This window comes from Sceloporus occidentalis, unplaced genomic scaffold (genome assembly GCF_023333645.1).
Source record: "Sceloporus occidentalis isolate IW3139 unplaced genomic scaffold, rSceOcc1.0.p SCAF_13, whole genome shotgun sequence".
Taxonomy (NCBI): Eukaryota; Metazoa; Chordata; class Lepidosauria; order Squamata; family Phrynosomatidae; genus Sceloporus; species Sceloporus occidentalis.
Genome location: NW_028316993.1, coordinates 7,809,536 through 7,831,254, shown reverse-complemented (window position 1 = coordinate 7,831,254; position 21,719 = coordinate 7,809,536). Strand labels below are relative to the sequence as shown.

The 21,719-nt window shown below is 43.5% G+C and overlaps 1 protein-coding gene across 1 annotated transcript in view; it reads right to left on the bottom strand.

The window, feature by feature from the left end:
• Window positions 1–21,719, bottom strand: part of IGLON5 (IgLON family member 5) — a 117,832-nt gene that overhangs the window by 36,477 nt on the left and 59,636 nt on the right. The window contains exon 2 of the mRNA XM_089478604.1: window positions 3,857–3,935. Coding sequence (XP_089334730.1) covers window positions 3,857–3,935 — 79 coding nt within the window. The remainder of the gene's footprint in view (window positions 1–3,856; window positions 3,936–21,719) is intronic.

Genomic DNA, 21,719 nt, shown 5'->3' with positions numbered 1-21,719 from the left:
ACTCCATGAGCATAAAGTTACTTTCTGTTTCAGTGATGTAGGATCTCAGCCATCATATGCAAGCCCCATAGATACCCTCCAATAGTCCCAATTCGGAAGGGAGAATTATTTCTCTGTAATCCCACTATTCACCTACTTTTAAAATGTTCTGGTTTCTCTGTTTTCCTCCCAATTTCATCCTTGGTCCTCATCTTACCTCAGTTGCTGTAAACTGAGTCCAAAGAGCAAAAGTAGTTTGCACCCATTAACCCAGCAGGAGTTAGAGGATAGGGTAGAACCTTGTCTTTCCCAAAAGGATTGGGCAAAAGCAAATTGTTGCATCTTCTCCTATCTTATGTGTTTTCCCTTATTAATAACTTTTGCCACTTTGACCACACTCTAATGTGGCTTAGCCACATGTGTCCCAGTTTTCATTTTAGAAATGTTAGAGAGTATGCCCATATACCCTAGTGCCCACCTTGCTCTTTCACTTTTTGCACAAGGCTATTGATACAACTGAAATGTGGGTTAGGGCTTCAGAACCTGGAAACATTAATTTTAACCTTAATTTGTTAACATTAACATGAAATCAGAAATCAGTCTATAAACGTGAATTGCTTTGGTCAACATTCTAACATTAATTTGTTGTGTTAATGGTAATGTATTATTTAAATGTTTTAATGGGTAAACATTAATAAAAATGACTTGCTCACCACCAAATTCAAATTAGGTGAAATGTTAATGGTTAGTCAAACTATTAACCTTGTAGCCACTCTGAGTCCCAGTTCTGGAAAAAGAGCAATATACAAATAAATATAACAACAACAACAACAACAACAACAACAACAATTCTAACACTAAAGATAACAGCTGGTGTTTTGCTTGTGCCTCATGTCTTCTCAAATTGCCTTACACATGTGCAAAAGTAGATTAAGTAGTTTCACAGTATCCATATTCACCTAGGAGCTGTCATGACAACATACAGGCATCTGTTGTGCAATGGTGTAGGGACTGATCCACCATGGACTGATGAACAATAAAGGTTGATATGTATTGAAACACTCCTTGATCTGCATCCAGACATCTGATAAGAATGGCTGGAGAACAACAAGAGTGACCAGTGTACATCAGGAGCACACCATGTACATAGGAAGTGCCAGATGTGCATTGGAACACCTTTGTCAGTGCCTGGACGTGCATTTCTACAATTACCTAACACAGTATTTCATTGTTTTTCTGCAACTTAGCTCTGGATTTGTAAAGTTACAAAATGTGGACTGTGATGTAGGATCTTGGCCAGCAACTACTAAAATTTGAGTCTAACTGAAGGAAAGAAGTTGGCAGCATGAGCTTTTAGTCCAGTCTACGAAAGCTCATGATGCCAACTTCTTACTTTCAGTTGTCTCAAAGGTCCTACTAAATCTCTTTAGATACTGATTTTACAGACTAACATGGCTATATCTTTGAATTCAACTTCCCAGATTGGTTTTTCAAAAATTAACAAATGAAGTGTAACAAATTAATTTTTAACTAATTGTTTCCAAGCATGTGAATTTCCTTACAGGAGTGTCTGGGAAAGAGGAGGGGGATTGGGATATGGAAAGGGGGACACAGACCCTAAGGAGAGACTGAGGTTTCTGCACAGCATCCAAACACACACACAGAAGTGATCTTTATGTGGGATGAGGGAATGTTACTTCCTTCAGTGCAAGGATATTATCATTCCGTCAGACACAGGTGCGGGTCTCATTTTGAAACAACACAAGCGTATTAAAATCAAGGCCTGGTAAATTTATGCCGCACTCAACAGAGTTATTAGCCGTTCCGTAAGTCATTGCTGGCTGCTATTAATGCGATCTTAGAAAGTAATAGTGCATTTTGCTAGGAGGAGGGATCTTTTATTTAAATGCAGACCAAATGGTGTGATGAAACTTTAATAAACCAGAGGGGGGCTAAATTATTGAAACGGAGAGCTGGCGGCACAAAATTGCTCTGGGTTCAGGGATCAACAGAAGGGAAAATGGGAAAACGGGGTCAGGGAAAGTTCCATTTGCTGCATCAGGGAGAGATCTTGGAGGGCCAGAAAATGGAAGTGAAAGCTAGTTGTTCGCTAGAGGGAGTATTTGGAAAGGAGGGACTGCTCTGTGCCACAAGAGAGCCACACGGCTTAAGGCCCCGGGTCACACAGCTATGGATGGCGGCCTGAATGTTTACTAGCACCTGCTTCCATTTCTTTTCCTTTTGCCACAGGGCTGTTTCATAATTAAAAAGAAGGCTGTGATCCTCCTGTGAATCACAGTTACGGAGGTGCAAGTCCCAGTCTGCTGTAGGTGTATGGTTCACTGTCAGTCTGAAGACAGAGGCACAAGGAAACAAGGTGCTGGTGCCAAAGGAAATGGGGACTCTGAAAGATGGGTCTGTGCGCATAGTGACAAGCCGGGCAAGGTGTTTAATCAGTACAAGATATGTGGAGGAGCAGACTGTGTGTGGATGAAATGGCTAAGAAAAATCAAGGAAAAAATACCCATGCAGGATGGGTGGATGTAGCTAAGGAGAGTGGGCAAAATGAAAGCATTGCCCTGCGAGTAAGAATTCTTCTCTCCCCTCCCCAACCGGCAACTGAATTTTTCTCTCACTCCCAAAGCTTCCAGCATTGCAAAGAGTGAGATACTAAAAATTGTTCACATCTAAAATTCTTACCTTTGCTCTGTTCACATTGCTTTGGTAACATTGCCTGCCCCTTTTCTTTGGCTGCCTAAATTATGGTGCAGTACATACTGCCCTTTTGTGCCATCCTGGCACTGATTTTAGGGTTAGGGACCACGCGGCAACGGCATGGTCCCTAAACCTAATACGCCGCGGCGGTGTTACAATAGTGGCGCCCTGTGTACACAGGCACTGCAATTGTGACATAAGCGACGCGTGGTATCCACACATCACTGTGAGTCGTTTATGTAAGGAGTGTGCCATTGGTGCACTTGTTAGGCCCGCCCTGCGGTGGAAAAAGAAACCTCTTTTCCCGGGGTCTTTTTCCTCTGGAGGGAAGCCTTGCAGTTTGGCGGCTGCGGCTTCCCTCTGGAAGAAAGTAGGCCGCCGGCAGGCCACCCTTTTTGGGCGGTCTGTTCCAGGCCAATATTTCTAAATGCTTAAGTGAAGCTTTAACTAACAGATATGCCAGAGATCTGAGCACCGAAGGAAATAATCATTTGAGAGAGAAGAATTCTTGTGTCTGTGTGTCTTGTGTGTCTTCAAGTCATTTCCAACTTATGGCGACCCTAAGATGATCATGGGGTTTTCTTGGCCAGATTTGTTCAGAGGAGGTTTGCCATTGCCTTCCTCTGAGGCTGAGAGAATGTGACTCATCCAAGATCACCCATTGGGTTTCATGGTTGAGCTGGGAATCGAACTCTGGTCTCCAAAGTTGTACTCCAACATGCTTTTGCACTTTAGAGAAAAGGAAACACCCAATGGATTTTTCAAAACACCATTTCCCATCCTCCTATACCAAAACCCTTTCCTTTCTCACTCCCACCTTATTCACCCCTTTCTTTAACTTACTAGTTCCCACATGTGTCCCATGGTTAAGAGCATCAAAATTCAATTCTCTGGGAGATAGGAAGAACTTCTATGTGTTGTCTGGAGTGAAATATAAGAGGCGAAGAAGTTCAGCAGACTGCACTTAGGAATCCCAAGGGGCACCAGATCAGGAAATGTCAGGATAACAGGGTTACTATACTTCTATTATGTTTAAAATGGGGAGGAAGCAAGTACTGCACATGCCAACCCAGAAACAGAGAGTGTTTGTTGTTCTATCCAGTAAAGAAAAACACGATACACACATCACAGAAATATGCCCCAGTTAGAGGCACAAACTCACCTTAGTGTTGCATTGTCCCCCTGACAAACTGTGTAATTGTCAGCTGGTTGAGTAAAATCCGCACCCCGAACCAGCAACCCTGTACAGTGAAAGACACATAGAGACAAGATGCCATTTAGAGTTTGGCTGTAGAATTGTCTTCCTGAGTCAGGAAAGGGGAAAAACATTCCTGTTTTGGGAATGGAGCTTTTCACCACCCAACCTCTGTCAATTTGAAAGCATGCAACTTTTTAAGTCATATGTTATGTAATTATCTCTCTGATTAAAAGTCCGGCACAACCTAAATGTGACACAGCTCTACATCAACAGAAAATAGCCCATTACAAACCAATATTATTTTTATATGCGCTTTTTGGTACCCATTTAGCCCTAAAATATGCATTTTATCCTACGTACCACTCTGAAGGCACCAGTTCCCATCTGATCTTGGAAGCTAAGCAGGGTCAGCCCTGGTTAGTACTTGGATGGGAGACCGTCAATGAAACCAAGTGCTGTAGGCTATATTTCAATGGAAGGGACTGGCAAAACCACCTCTTTGCCTAAGAAAACCCTCTGAAATTCATGGGTTCATCATAAGTTGTCACGCCACTTGAAGGCACATACATGCATTTGGATGCATACATTTTACTTTCAAATACTCATTTTGGTACATTTTAGTGCACCTTTGGAACTAAGACTTGAAAAATTCAGGCCAGTGTGAAAACCAATGGACAAACAAGTTGCAGTCTGCATATTAGTTTTGGAAATGCAAATCTCACTTAATAATGTGGCCTGAATTGAATACATAGAATCATAGAGTTTGGAAGAGACCACAAGGGCCATGCAGTCCAACTCCCTGCCATGCAGGAAATCTCAATCAAAGCATCCCCGACAGATGGCCATCCAGCCTCTGTTTAAAGACCTCCAAGGAAGGAGACTCTATCACTCTCAATTCTTGAGGATCTTTCCTTCAAATAGTAAACGTTCAAATGCCACTGTGAAACCTAAATGCAGCACATTAAGACAACATGTATTTGCTTCGTACCAACATCTGATATCTAAGTGCAGTGCCTCTGAAGAGGAGGTTCCATTAATGCCAACAATTAACTGGCTTTGCTAATCAGACCAGTGGTCAATCTCATAATTACGAATCCCATTAATGACTAACCAGATGCCCAAAGCTTGGGAAAGTGGTGGTGGGGTTGTTTTTGGAAAGGGAACTACACTGGGAGATTTTGGAAGATACAGTCCAAACATGAATTTTCAAATTCATGGGACAAGGAGGCCATGTAGGCATAACCCATCTCTGTTGGCACCACTCCTGGCAGTTCAGAGGTATAATGCCACAGAACGTGGAGGTTTGGTTAAGCTAACAGGTCTCCTAGACATCTTTAATTTCCTCTCTCTAGATTCCGCTTGCTTTGGAAATAGGACCCAGGAATCCATGCTTCCAGTCTGCAAAGTAACCACCGGTAGAATATACGGTCCTCCATCAACAAGGACATTTTACTGCCAGCTCCTATCTGGGCTGTGAAGAGAGAATTTATGAAAGACTTTGACTCAAAGGTACAAGACTCTCCTCCCTTCTGAGTTTGTGCATGGGTGCACATGCATGTGCAGCCTAGACAGCCCCAGGGCTCATCAACGAGACTGTCTCATCCGATTTGCCTCAGCTGTCCTTCTCTGTCAAAAATCCACTAACTCCTTCTGCCAGTGAGTGAGTGTCAGGGGCCCTAGAGATTGGGATGAGGATAGCTGAGGAAGTGGCTCTTTGCATGGCTAGAAGGAAAGAACAGGAACAATGAACACTCCGGCCATTCACAGCAACAGAGCAGATGCTGGTGTGATACTGCTTATATCTCCAATGGTATAATAATGAGGAATTAGTTGTTTATAACTAGTTACTTCCAGGTTCTGCCAGGAAGCTTTCCAGTGGTTCTGGGTTTCCTACAGAAGGTAGGGTAGATGGTAGGCAGTGGCAGTGCCTGCCCTATCAGTGAGGTGATGAATCCATTCTGGATGTCTAGGAGACCTGTTAGCTTAACCAAACCTCCACGTTCTGTGGCATTATACCTCTGAACCATTTTGAAAGAGGTTCTCCCAGGTGATCTTATTTATTCTATTAACAAAGTAAGTTCAGCACACTGGCCAACTTCCTTAAAACTCAGGCTATACTTCAAAATGGATTCACTGTCCTACTAAGCTACCAGCCACTTCTGTATCGAGAGAGTGCCTATGCAGTGAAAACCAGCCAGCTCTATGGGGCTTCATACCTTGCATGGTCTGAAAGCCCTGGCATGAAGAGTTGATACTCAACACTGGCAGAAAACCATGGGGCAATTTTCCCAGCATAAGCCACCCTTCCTTTAGAGTTTGAGATTGAGAGTTCCTGCATGGCAGGGGGTTGTACTGGTTGGCCCTTGTGGTGTATTCCAACTCGACGATTCTATCATTCCATGATTTCCCACCCCCCAACTGTTCCATCTTATCTAGCAGCCTGGTTGTGACTGACAGGCATCAAGATCCAGGACAAATCTAAAGGTCAACGCTTAGTCAGCAATGTATGCAGCTGGGGACCCAAGAGGCAACCTATTTACTATGGATTTATTTATTTATGTCACTGAAAAGCTTCAAGTGATTTCCCTCCACTCCCTTGGCCAGAGGAGGTCACTCAATCATGCCACTGGCTTCACAACAAGATTGGAGGCTGGGATGCAAGGCAGAGACAACCCTGACCCTCATCCATGAGATCATCCCCTTTTATTTTAGCATAATGAGGGGACTATGCGAGAGCCAAAAACAAGGAAGAGTGTTTGTGTGTGAGCGAGGGTGGGGAGCGATTCCCAAGCAAACTGTCCTCACTCAGCCTCGGCTGTGGAAAAATCCAGATCTTTCCCTAATTTGCCCATTATCATGGACTAATTGTTTCATACACATAGAGTTGGCTCCTCTCCTATAGCAAGGACTAGCAGTATGTGGCAAGGTGTAGCAAGATGCTTACTGTTGGGATGGTCAGGTTTGGGAAAAAGATATCAAAGTATCATTGTGCATGTCCATGCATACACACATGTACATGCGTGTCCAATGCATGTCTAACAATTGCACACTGGGCTACATATTGTTGTTGTGTGCCTTCAAGTTGTTTCCAACTTATGGTGACCCTAAGGAAAACCTTTTCTTGGCAAGTTTTATCAGAAGAGGTTTGCCACTGCCATCCTCTGTGAATTGCCCAGACTCACTCAGTGGGTTTCCATGGATGAGCTAGGATTCAAACCCTGCTCTCCAGAGTCATAATCCAATGCTCAAACCATTGCACCATGCTGGCAGTACTCAGGGGCAATTTGGAGGACAAATTTTACTTTTCAGTGCGGTGGTATGCTCAAACTTTCTACTCCCCCCCCCCCCCCAGAAACCAAGGAAAAGAGAACACTATTGAGACTGACCCTGCCATCACCATGAGAAAGTTTTGGACAGCAACCCACCAGGGCCAACTGCCAACATCTCTTTTCTAAATCTTTCACCAAGGCTCAGCTCCAAGCAACCATTTTGATTTCCCACTGTGCCTGGTTCAGTTTTACATCACAAGCGTTACTACCAATGAGAGTTCTGCCACCAGGTAAAGTTTCCTCACTTGCCCTCAGTAACATCATCACAAAGACAAATCAACACAGTCTCCTGCATTGTGATCTCTGAGAGAGTGAAGTTACCCATGGGATTGATCCAAAGCAGAGAACAGTATCAGTAGCCAATGGGAAGGAGAAGTGAAGAGCCATTAAAAAATTACTCTAAGCATTCCCCCCAAACTTACATTCTACCAAATTCACTAGCTACAAATCAGCTATCAAAAACAGAAAATATTATTCATTTATCATTGCCATAGCACTCCACCCATTCAGTTCCATGCCCTTTCCTCTGCTCCATTAAATGCCAAACTCAAGAGCGGGAATACAGCCGACCTTCCACATTTGCGTTTTTGACTTTTACGGATTTGAGTATGAGCGGATTGGATTAATGTGTTTTCTCTAGCAATCTCCAGGTCCTTCAGCATGACTCTGTGACCAACCTCCACTGGAAGTCATGCTGGGAGACCTAAAGATTCCTAGAGGGAATAATTCTGTGGGCCTGTGTAGGTCCTCCAGCATAATTCTATGCTTAACGTCTGGCAAATATCAATTTGGAGGGCCTAGAGATTCACAGAGAATTGTTCTCTTGGGTAAAAACAACAGTGATTTTTTTATTTGCTGTTTTTCCACTTTCATGGAGGTCCTGTGCCCCTAATCCCAGCAAATGTGGAGGGGCCACTGTACTACTGTTGCTCTTTCCTGGCACGACGAGGGAAGCAGAGGGATGCAACTCAGCATCTAGTCTCAGCTGCAAGAGTAAGAAAAATCAAGCTACTCTCCTATACACATATTTCCCTTCCCCTTGTAGCCCAGACCAGCTGTTTCCTTCCCCTGGTAAACATCAGCAGTGGCACCCCACCACACACACAGAGCGCTTTGTGGCTGCTGAGAGGAAGTATTGGATCATGTATAAGAGTCTACTAATACGACTGAGGGAGTTAAAACCGGCGAGGGCTCCTGTACCTTTAATGGTTGGATAAAAGAAGGAATTTCACAAAGTGTTACTTGTCACACAAACAGGTAACATGCAGCACCTGCTGAATGTCCCACTTGTTGTTCTGTACTTCGAGTCATATCCAACTTATGGCAACCATAAAGGGAACCTATCATGGGGTTTTCTTGGCAAGTTTTGTTCAGAGGAGGTTTACCATTGCCTATCCATAAGGCTAAGAGAGTGTGACTTGGGTTTCATGGCCAAGCCCTGGTCTCCAAAGTTGTAGTCCAACACTTAAACCACTATTGTCCCTCTTTTACACAACCATGAAAGGTACATGTACAGAAATTTCTCTAGTTTGACAACCCATTCAAAAGAAAACACATGTGCACAACCCAGAGTTACATGCACATATGTCGTCAACATCTTTCCAGCCTATGGATCTATCTGTCCATCTGTCTCTCTATCTGCCTATCTGTCTGCCAGGTTCAGTGCATCAGGTCTCATCCATACGAGTGACTGTGAGTATGAAACTGGAGGGGATATTCCTCCCACCTTTTAGAATAAGATGGTGTACTCTATTGTGTGTGCTTGCGTGTGCCTTTGTGTACCTGGGAAACTCAAGACCTGTTAATGCAGAACTGACCTTGTTGATTCTTACATCAGCACACAGATCAGCAACATGGTGTGTGTGTGTCTTTGTGTGTGACAGAGAGACAGCGAGAGAGATGCACTTGCCTAGGCCCTACTGGTAAAGCGGTTGATTAAGATTCTGTCTGGCTGACGGATAGAGCTGGACACGAGCCGGAGAGACAGACAGTTACTTTGCATGCAGAACCAGAGAGAAGGTGACGAGCAAAGAAAGAGACACGGACAGAGATCAATCACAAGCCCTGCCAGCTTTTCTTAGCAATACCCCACAAGCCCCTGGCTCTCCGCTCTTTTCCACCCTCCTCTCCAGTTCACACACAGCTTGTGCCACTGTGCCTCACCAACCACATTCAGGTGCCCTAGAAAGCAGAGGCAAAGGATATTGTAGCCCCCACCCCTCTGCCATATTCTCTGCCCTTCCCTTCCTCAACCACAGCATGCAATGGGCAGGTATCTAATCTGACTCTCACTTGGATGTGACACCATGTTTACTTCATGTTCCTGCTCCAGCTATAAGTAGTGACTGTCAATATGCAACAACTGACACTCTGGCTCAGAGAGCTTGATGGTTAGAACAGCTGGCACCTTACCTAGATGTTTCTTTTATTCTTGATTTGGTATGTGGGAGAGAGGGAGGGTGGGGGAAGAAAGAGAGACCTTTTTAAGACACACATCAGCATCCCAGCCAGGGATCCCCAAAATATTTAGACTATATTACACCTCACCTCGAAATCTCCATCTCCAGGGCCAGGAGGCTCTCGGGTGATGAGGATTTTTCTGAGCATGGACAGAGTGCTTTACTTTCCCCACCCGTGACAACTTTGCAAAGACACACGGATATCCCTCAATATTGCACTTCTCTAGGGGCAATTATGCTCAGTTTGGAGAACCCCTTTCTCTTGTCAGCACTGATCCTCTTGCAAATTAATTTCGTTGAGTTGACTCTGGGTTTTAGTATTACGAAATAAGACAAAGACAAAGCTCTTTGTAGCTTGTCTGATGCTGTTTGTGATTTTATGAAAGAGCATTGTCCACACTAGATGATAACATACTGCACTTTGATACCTCTTTAACTGCCATGACTCCACTCTACTCATAGGACTTGTAGTTTGTTAAAGGGTATTTAGTGTTTTCTTTCTGCTTTATTATTGGAGGGTGGGAGGGTGCTTATGTTTGGACTCACATATGTTCCCCCTCTGGCCTGCAGAGTCTCTTTGTCTCCTGCTAGCTGGGAGAGGAGGATCTCCTATCTGCATCAGTGACTGGGGATCACTGGTTGAGACAGCTGAATAGACTCTTTGCTATCATCAATCAGTGACTGGAAATTAAAAAAGATGTTTTCTGCACTCGAGCCCCAAGACGAGAAGGCAGCACAACTGAATCTCAAGGTTAGGACTGTAAATGCTGGTGAAATGAGCTTTCTTTCCCCCCCCCCTCCTCCTTTCCCATGCAAAAAGAAGCAAATTAAGGACCTTGGCTGAAGCCTTAAGTGGAGAAGGTCCACTTTTCACTTTAGAAAGGGATCTGATTATGTCAGTGATGTGGTCACACACCGTAAAGTCAGCTGCCCATCAAAAGGTGTAGGAATGGGGAATCCAACTTATTCTGGTTTACTTTATCCATTTTATCCATTTATTTAAGGGATGTATATTCCACCTTTCTCCCAAAATGGGGAGAAATGGAGATTCATATTAATCATACAAGTGTGTGCCCATCTTTCTAAGCAAAATAAGCAGTACAAGCCCCCAGAGACAGTACCCAGCACTGTCTTCCTTATAGCTTCCAGGATGGTTTCTAGCATTGCAAAGAGACTTGACTGGATGCTCTATTGAAATGGGACACTGACTGGTCAAATGTGTGGGAAAGAAGTGACCTAAGAACGAAACTGAGTATCCTGAATGAGACATCACTGTCTAGCTGAAAAGGCATAACCAGGAGAACATTGCACTACACGTGTTGTTTCATGTCCTATTTATAAACAACAACAATAAAGCTATCGAAGACACTGCCGATGGAAGTTCTCAGACACTTTCTATTTGCTCTTGTACAGATTATTCAACCTGGAAGCCTGGCCACACACTTGTTCCCCTGATGGCTTACATCACAATTGGAAATCTTGTGGCCCTCCATCTGTTGTTGCACTGAAGGTCCCAGCAGCCCTAGCAATTACAGACAATGGTGATGCATACTAGGAGTTGCAGTTCAACTCTGATATACAAGTTTCTTTATGGAGTAAACATAACTTGTTCATCAGCAAACCAGGATTGTAATGTTCCCAGGGTAGCTCTACAACTACAAAGATGTTCCCAAAAGATCATGGGAGCTACAGAAGTCTGAAGACTTCTCCAAAGCTAGGCCTTTGATCCAGGCTCAGGCATGGATTCAGGGAAATGGTCTCCTTTTCCCTGACCTGGATCCATACTGGCACCATCAATCTTTAAGAAAACGTATCCTTGAGGTGCAGGTGAGAGTCACCAAGTGCAAACAGGAAAGCCTTTCTGTGCTTCCTGACACTGTAATAAAACCTTCACCTAACTCATTTTTGTCTTTCTTTAATCTCTAGGCCCAACATGGCAACAGCTGTCTATATCCCATTACCATGAAAGATACCGGAACTTGCCATGTGGAAATGGAAAGTTTGCTACAAGAAAATGAAGGGAGGCAAAATTAACTGTGACGTCTACTTCTTGGGTGATGGCAAGGAACAGAATATCATTCCCCAAGGACTTTTTCATCCATATTAACCTTCTGCTCAGCTTTAATATGTAACCTCGCCCTTTATATACTGGGAAAACAAATGGCTTTTCAGTATATTGTCTGATGGGGGCGGGGGGAATTCTGTTTAACTGTGAAGCTTGTGCATTCTTCCATCAATAAAAGTCAGACATAAAGAGACACATAATTAATAATTTGGCTTTGTAATCCCATTCCTATGCCTTTCACTCCAGCCCTCCCTCCCATAAAGAGTATAAACACTCTATCCTGTTTTTATAGCATGCAGTATAAAAGAGAGGAAGCAGAAAATGTAGTTGGATTATATGGGATTTGCAGCACATTTTAAACTCATGTATTTGAGATTGGCAAAGCAATAGCCAAATCACTACTTAATGTGTTCTGCAGATCTTGGAGGGAACGCTTGGAAATGTTACTTTTGGACTACAACTTCCAGAATCCCTCTGCCAAAACAACAACAAATTTCCTAAATCTTGATTAGGGATAGAAGTGTGTGTGTGTGGGGGGGGGGATATAACTGTTAGAAAGATTGGTTGGCACATCTCAGGGCATCATACAGACCAAATCAACTTGAAACAATTTAGAACAATTTATTATTTAAAACAGCTAAGGCTGGAAGCATTTTGGCAGCCAGTGAAATGGCTTTAAAGTCAGTGTCAGGTGGTTTCTTTAAAATGTTCCCATGAACAGTCCTAAGTGTTGTATATTGTACTAGCTGCATCTTCAGATACATTCAAAGGCAGCCCCATATAGAGTGCACTGCAGCAGTTTAATCAGGGTTAAATTAGGGTGTTGCCTTCAGGGCTGTTTCCGCATTGACGGTAAAACCTGGTTTACTGTTGGGGCTTCCAAATCTGTGGGGAAGAGGAGCTGTCAACGCAACCAAAACCCACAACAGGCTAATACCGGCAGCACTGTCCACATGCTCCCTGGGATCCCACAAATAATCCTCCTTCCATCCTTGCACCAATGTGCAGTCTGCCTGCTCAGGGGATGCTCCAGAGTGTCCAGCCTGACAGGGACACTTTTACTCCAGATAATCACCCTGGAGCATGAATTGGACCCGTTTTCCATCCGTTTTGGACCCATGCATTATCTAAACAGGTCAGTGTGGGAATGAGGTGGGAATGTTTCATTTCCTCCATGGAGACACAGCCCAGGTTACGACTGCCAGTTAAATATAATCAAAGACCCCAAGTTTCCAAGCTGACCCCAAGACACAAGAATGCTGCCTAGTGATGTCTTTAAATATTTGCATTAAGTACGTACCACAATTGCTTACACACACAGATAACGTATTTTTCTGTTTGGATATTAAGGTGGTGTACAGACCGGCACTTGGTGCTGGCCTGTGGGCAGAGCCATGGTGCAGTGTCTCCAAGCTGGATGCCATGATGCCGTGCACCCTTCTAGATGGTGTGTGGCATCATGGCATGACCCTGGTGATTCTAGATGATGCAGCGCCAAAAGAGCATCACAAAGCCACGACGCCACAGCTATGACGCCCTTCAGAAGTTGCAAAAAGGAGCAGCAGAAAACAAGCTTCTAAAACAAGTTCTAAATATGAATGAATTTAAGTCTCTCTTCTTGTCTTTCTCTCTGTATGCAATGCTGGAAATGTAGGAACTCAAACAAAATTTCACAGGAGGGCAATACTCTCACATTATTATCCCCGCTATAGCTGCACCCCTGCTTTGCTGTGTATCAGTCTATGTGAAATGGCCACATCCTACCCCCCTCTATGAACCATATGGCAAAGGAAGCATATGAATTCTTTATCTGATAAGTCAAAGCGGAAAGGATTCCCTGCAGATAGAAAGTGTGGGAATAAAAACACTGGGCCTTGTGAGAACATTAGAAACTGTGTGAGAACAACAAAATCTCGACCTACAGACTCAGGAGAGAGAAAGATGAAAGTCAATGAACGCCAGTTTTTCTCACACATCCTTTCCCAAACTTCTATTACTTTGTCATCATGGATTCAAGTTGATGTCTCTAACACTTTCCAACCACCATCATATGAAAATCCAACAGAAGCCCTATAAAGGCATTCTCTTTTGGAGCTAATTAGGCATCCAAGGCACATGAGTCCTATTCCTTACATTATTGCTTTCCTTACTTGAAAAGCAACAATGTCTAAAGTGGAATTTCTCTACTATCTATGAAGGCTTTCCATAGAAACCTGAACCCTGATTGCCCAAGGTTCTGGCTCTCATGGATCACATACCACCCAACTGTCCTGATCCGGTAGAGTCAGAGTCAGTGGTTTCCATCTGTGAAACATTGGGGGGTATGAGATCACCTCCACACATGCAAGAGACTTGCCATATCAGACATGTGACTTTTCCTATGAGCAAAGAGATGCTTGCTCCTTACTAAGGATCTCAGAACACAGAAGACCACTCAGAAACCAATCTACAGTTGTCCCTCCACATTTGCTGAAGTTAGCGGTGAAGGACACCCATGAACGTGGAAAAACTGCAAATAAAAAACAAAACAGTTCTTTTTACCTAAGACAAAACCTTAGGTGGGCCTTCCAATGCAACTCTGTGGTCAACGTCTGCCAGAGGTTGATCATAGAATCATGCCGGAGGACCTACAAATGCCTAGAAAAGCATTTTCTCTAGCAACTTCTAGGTTCTCCAGCACAACTTTAGAGTCAACTTCTGGCAAAACTGCACTGGAGGACTTAGAGCTCCCTAGAGAGAACATATTAATCAAAACCGCAAATAATCAAATCTTCAAAAGTCAAAGCCACAAACGTGGAGGTTCAGCTGTATTCCTGTACAGAGTTGTCATGCTCTATGACTCTACCACCTGTAAAACAGGTAGTCAGAAATCCAACTAATGCACCTTCCACCATCATTCTCTTTCCTCCTTAGGAAAATCCCCATTACATCAACCTTTCTACACTCTCAGGTTTTGTTTGCTTTTTTCCTTTTGGCAAGAAAGGAGACAATTGTACTGTACTTTCTTTACACATATCAATGAGTACCTTTTTTCAGACATTCTTGCTCCCAGGGAGTGGGGAGGACTGTAGGTATGAGATAGGGAGCAAGAGTATCATATCTTCCCCGCAAGAAAGCATTAATAGGTACCTTATGAGGCACACAACTCAAGGCAGCTGGACGGCACAGATGGACTGATACAAAATATTGTGGTGCCCGAGGCAGAGAATCCAAGCTTATCCTCCCCTTTAGCTCTGCTACACTGTGGCTGTAAAAATACCCTTTCAAGGGAGTGAAGCCAGGGGTATGGCTTAACTGGTCAAGGGTAGGGCTTGTTTAATTTCTGGAAGGCCATGGGGCACAATTGTTTTTTAAAAGAAACTCAGATACCTGGTTTATACAACAGAAACCTGCAAGATGCAGCTCAAACCAAAACCACTGAATGGGCAGGTAAAATACCCAGCAGCTGGTAACCTTTCTTTCCTTCCCATTAATTTTCCACAGCTCCTGTTTGTTGTAAAGCAGCTTTCGTAGGAGAACATCCTCAGGGAATGAGATCCATGAAGCAGGGCTACCGCTGTCCTCCTTTCTGATGTTCACAGTGCCCCAAATCTACTGCCTGACATTACACACTGACCTTGGCCACCTGCAGCAAGTAGATACAGACCTGAATCCTATTGCTAATCCCACCCAAAGTAAATCCGCTCAATCGATTGTTGAGCGGCGAGTCAACACTTCTCCAAATCCCACTGATCAATGGGTCTACCCCACCTGGGACTTTCAACAGTAGTCATGCCATAAACAAAGGTCTGTGTAATGTGTTGTGCACCCTTGTATCATGCTTCAACCCTCCTCATACATCGTCATCCTAGGAGATCCCTGTGCCACATTCTGTTGCCATTTAGAGGACCGCAATAGGAAAACGAAAGCATTTGGGGGGGGTATTAGAGGTTTATGGAGTGTTTGTAGTGGTGGGATGGAGGGAATATTACATATTTTCACATATTTGGGGGCTTTCCTCATGGCCTATGGGCAAAATGTCCCCAAAATCATTTTTAAAAAATTAGGGATGAAGGGCCTTTGTGGGAAAAGGGCCTGAACAGACAGGCCAAAATAAAGCTACTTCGGGTCACTTTGGAGGTATACATTTAAATGATGTATGCATCCTAAGAGGCCAGAAGCCACGCCAAAGGCATGCTCTGGTCCTAAGGACTGGAGCGCAGCTTTGGCACAGCTTCTGGCCTCTTAAGATGCATGTGTCATTTAAACAGCATACCTCCAATGTGACCCAAAGCAGCTTTATTTTGGCCTGTCTGTTCAGGCCCCAAGTTGCCCAGTGTGCCCTACACCCTTTGCTTTAGACCCTTGCTCTTCCTGACTACCCCATCCAATCTTTCTGCCCATTACATGTATTTGCAGCTCCTTGTATTCATCCTTTGTCCCCTCTTTCTATTGCTAGCCACCCCAGTCCCACAATGTAAATGAAGAGTGTAGGCTCCTTGGGGCAGAAGGAAATTCTCTTCTGCTTCTTCTTTGGTAAAGCACTGTGCACAATGACGAAGCTGTATAACAATAAATAGCAAGTGGTATTGCGCACATCCACTTATGCGTTCAACATTTAAGGTGACTGAGCGAGACAGATTTTAATATTGTTGAAATACTGATACACAGGGACTTTCTTTCCTTTCCTTTTTTTCCCCTTTTCTTTCTCCCCATCGCACACATACCCAAACACACACGCGCACACTCATACACACACCCAATTGCTTAAGCCTGACTAATCCCTCCTTTAAACCCATCCCTCCTTCTTAAAACCTCCATAATCCTACAAAGAAACTTAAAGGGACTGAAATCTCCTGGCAAGCCTTCAGGAGCTGCCTCTTCCTTCTCATCTCCTTTCACACAAAATCCCCCTCAAAGTCTCCCCTCCGGTCTGCCCATCACCAGGGAAACTGAGTCAGGCAAACAAATGAAGAGTGCATTTGCAAATTCCCCCAAATAAATGTGGACATGCATTTTTCTTCTTGGCAACGTTTTGTCCCAAGATACATTGGTTGCTTGGCTGATTATTTTTACAGGTGCTGTTACACTATTTGTTATGTTGTTATAACACCGCCATAGCATTGGACTACAACTCTGGAGTCCAGGGACTGAATCCCTGCTCAGTCATGAGAATCCGCTGGGTCACCTTAAGCGAGTCACATTCTCTCAGCCTCAGAGGAGAGCAATGGCAAACTCCCTCTGAACAAATCTTGCCAAGAAAACCTCATTATAGATTCATCTTAGTGTCACCATTAGTCAGAAATGACTTGAAGGCACACGACAACAAGTCACTTCCCATTTATGATAAGTCTATTGGGGCGAGAGTGGGGCTTGAATGGAGATTTATATGCAATTTTTAATGCATTTCTTTCTGTATTTTTCCTACTTTCTGTTTTTCTCTTGCCACTAAAATGTTAGTGCAGATTCCCACTTCCCCAATGCGTACATGTTGAGCTGTTTTCGTTCCAAGGTGCGCACATTGATTCCCATGCGCACAAAATTCAGCACAATTTTGAAATCTGGAGGTACAGTTCATGGAAGTCTCAGCAAGAGATCTGAAAAGGCCACTTTCATCAAGACTGTCGAGTCCAATGAAATTCCTTTCTATCACTAAAGGCAATGTATGGGCAAGAAACTGTGTCCTCCCTGCACCACTTCTTCAGTCTCGACTAGCACTTAACAGTCATCTCATGTCCAACTCTTATTCCACATCCACTGCACCAGCACAAGTGCACATGCTCTGTTTCAGATCATGGGTGCAATTTTAGATTTGGAGCTGTCTGTTAAATATATCATGCTTTGGGAAAGAAGAGGGGATAGGGTAAAAGAGAGGGGACTGATTAAACTGGTCCAAAATTTGACAAGGGGAGGGAGTTAAAATGCCCTTAGAATGACTGTCATATCAGCATTTATGGCTCCAGATTCTTGGGTTCTTTTAATGGCGTCCTGTTGGACACCTTCAACATTTCATATTGAAAAGAATTCTGGACTGATGAGACTCTTTGCAGTTTGGGACTTATTCTGTGCCAAATTTACACATGATTGTTTTGCACAGAAAGTGTCATTTTCAACACAGAAAGTAATATTTTTACAAATGATAATAATAATAACAATGTCCTGTGTAGAAAATGCTGTAATAGAGGATTTATTCTGCACAAAATTCACATGTGGTTCATTTGCACAGCTAACATTTTCTGCACAGGAAAGAGCCTTTTCTTTATAGGAAATCATCTTTCTACCTATAAATATTTCTTGTGCAGAAAGTGTATAGGAAATGTAAAATGCAACAAGTCTGAATTTTGTGCAGAATAGGTCCCAAATTATTCAAAGTCTTCAAAACCTGTATCGTATTTAAAAACTTTTTCTTGGTGTGAGAAAATTACTAAAATGAATATTCTCCTCCTTGGAGAATAAACCTAGTGAAGAATTGCATCTCTAAAAACCAATACGTTGGTTAGAAATGCTGGCATTCGTGAGGAACGTGGCCTAAATACCATTCTAAAATGCACAATAAATAGATTTTATTTCTACACTACATTGATGTTCCAGATTTCAGAAGTAACATATATGGAAGGCTTACAGACTTGTCAACTTTAAAAAAAACTCCAAACCTTCCTGTGTTTTTAACAGCATCTCAAACTGCAGTCATTCGCAGGTTATCATATCTATTTTGGCATTTGTGAGAGGTTTCGCTCAGTGATTTTTTCAGGGCAAGCTGGTATAAAAGGCACATGGGGAACCAGGTTTGCACCACTTGCAGGGATCACAAACATGACATAGTTATAGTGTCATTATTTCCCTTTAACTGCCATGGTTCTATACTGTGGAATCCTGGGGTTTGTAGTTTACTGAGGCATTAATGCTCTCTGAATGAACATTCTAAGTTGTTCTTTCTAAACTACCAATCCCAGGATTCCATAGGGCAGGATCACAGCACTGAAGGTGAAATAATAGTTTTTATATATAACACTATACACTGTATATCTCATTTATAAGTCTAGAAATCGTAGTCAAAAAATTGACCCCCAAAACCTGCATTGACTTATCCATGGGTCAATGTAAATACTGTATTTCGACTTATAGAAAAAGGAACCATCCCCTGGTGATAGGCAAGATTGTGATGTGTCAAATAGTTATGCCTTCTGGAATTTTGTAGGTCATTTGGCATCATTTCCCTTTGCTTCATCATTTAGATCCTTTGTTGCATGCCCCTAAGTTTTACCTTCGACATATGCATGGGTCATATCAAAATATATAATTTTGTCCCCCAAACCTGCCCTCGACTTATACATGGGGTTGACTTATAGTCGAGTATATATGGTAACTATAACTGCATAGTGTGAATGGGCCCCATGTCAGTTGGCACTCCAATCACCCATCCAATATTAGTCACAGTCTAGCTTATATAGGCGGGGTACAGACCGCCGCCGCCAGTAGGTCCGCGGGGGAGCCGGAGCCTTCAGACGGCCCAACTCCCGCGCGGACCGAAAAAGAAGCTCCAAAATGGAGCTTCTTTTACCGTCGCGTTTGCGACGTAGCGAGGCGCCAGGGGCGCGCTCGCTACGTCACAAGCGGCGCGACGCGTACGGACGCTCAGCGTCCGATACGCAAAGATGGCGGCGCCCATGTGGAAGGGGCGCCTCCATCTTGTACGTATAGGATACGTACTAGGGTTAGGGGGGTGCGGAAGCACCGCCCCTTCCTAACCCTAGTACGTATTCTATACGTACTAAATGGCGGTATGTATCCCGCCATAGCTTTGAAAAGAGAATTAAATGAGGCCTTGAGATTAGCGATGGAGAAATCTCTCTGTTAACTTTTCTATGGGGCTATAAAGACCAGCACTTTGTCCCAGCCTATGAGCGGGGCGAGGGCTGAGCGTCTGCATGCTCCATGCCCTAACAGCACTGCCTGGGCGCCATTTTGGCATGCGCCCTTCTAGACGGCACATGCCATGATGACGCACCTCTGGCACAGTGCCTAAATGACGAAGCAGAAGGGGCATCAGTAGGGTGTGCCGCCGCACCTTTGACACCCCTTCCAGGATGCAAAAATAACCCACTTTTCATGGCTCCTTTAGGCTCCTTGTGGAGGCCACGGCATGCATTTGCCACAGCCCCAATCCAGGGCAAAAAGGGGTGACGTTCTGTTGCCCGTTTGTACAGGCCCTGTAATGTTCTTCTCCTACCCCAGACTCAAGTTGGTTCTGCCTCTTTCTCAATGAGTTGGCATTTCCCCCCAATTGACCTGAAATTTCATAAGGTATGTGCATGACTTATTCTGTATGCATGGAAATTGTTAACACCTTTTGTCTCTATATTTCCCCTAATATATGCATTTTATAAACAATTTTACCTAATAGTCTTTTAATAAATGGTATTTTTTTTGGTATGCAATGTTCCATAATGCATGTCTTTTTGTAGGCATTAAAAAAAAAGATGGAAAGGTGCATAATAAATTCAGAGAAGTACAAAAATCTATTGCTCACTACATTTGAATTTGAATGTTACTTTGGGAAGTGCTTATTAGGCATAGCTTGGAAAAATTGCTCTTGGGAGCAGAGCTCCCAGAATCTTTATGTCAGTGTGGCTAATGGCCATGCTGGCTGAGTGAGATTATGGGAACTGCAGTCCAAACAGTAGTTTTCCCACCTTCTGTTTTTAGAGTAGTGTGTATGAGAACATAGAGAAAACTGATTTCTACAAAATCTCTGCCTGAGACTATTCATAAGAATTTGTTAAACCTTTGTCTGTTCCTTCCTGTTTGTCATTATCTTCTCCAGCCCTTCTATCTCTGTAGGTCTCAACATTCACCTCATCTTCTCCTATCCTACCCCTATGCAATCAATCTCTGTCAATAAGTAGCCACCATTCCCCAATTACTCTATTAACTCTTGACCTCTCTGATGTACCATCAATCATTCTTCACCTGGGCAGTGTGTGTCACTGCCCTAGTTCTCTAGGCACCAGCGCAGGTCTGATTCAGCAACCAAGTCAGGACAAATCATGGAGGACTAGCTGGAGGGGCTCAAAATTCATACCGAGAGAAGAAACAAATCAGCAGACAAAAAACCAAAGCAAAACAATAATGATCAATAGAAGTAGAGTGTCTAGATCAAGGGAAGTAATAGTGCCACTATATTCTGCTTTGGTCAGACCCCACCTGGAATATTGTGTCCAGTTCTGGACACCACAATTAAAAAAGGACATTGAGAAACTGGAGCGTGTCCAAAGGAGGGTGACTAAAATGATGAAGGGTCTGAAAACCATGCCCTGTGAAGAACAACTTTGGGAGCTGGGAATGTTTAGCCTGGAGAAGAGAAGGTTAAGAGGTGATATGATAGCCCTCTCTATTCCAGCTCAACATTAGGAAGAACTTCCTGACAGCAAGAAATGTTCGACAATGGAACACACTCCCTCAGAGAAAGGTGGAGGTCTTTAAACAGAGGTTGGATGGCCATCTGTCGGGGATGCTTTGATTGTGAGTTCCAGCATGGCAGGAGGTTGGATTGGATGGCCTTGTGGTATCTTCCAACTCTGTGTTTCTATGATGTATCTCCCCCAACATAGACACTGATGTAAGAGATTAAAGTGCTAGAGACCAGGAGGTAGCCGAATTCTGCAAAGAGTAACAACTCCAACAACGATAATTCATTATAATTCCATTTTCATAAATCATTCCTGAAATTAAAATAGTGGCTTGACACACCAGGAAATAGGGACAGCCATTGTGGAATGCACAGCTTAATAATATTTCAGTGTAAGATCCACATTTTTACCATCATCTTTACTCTTATACCATCCTTTTAAATTTTTGCTATCTCTCTCTCTCTCCCTGCTTCAGTGGACTTCAGCTTCTCTTTCTCTCTTCCTCATTTGGTTTCTCCCTGGGCCTGGGGCTTCACCATAGCTGTCTTTCCTGCTGTGACCATGTCTCTTCTTCATCACAGAAGC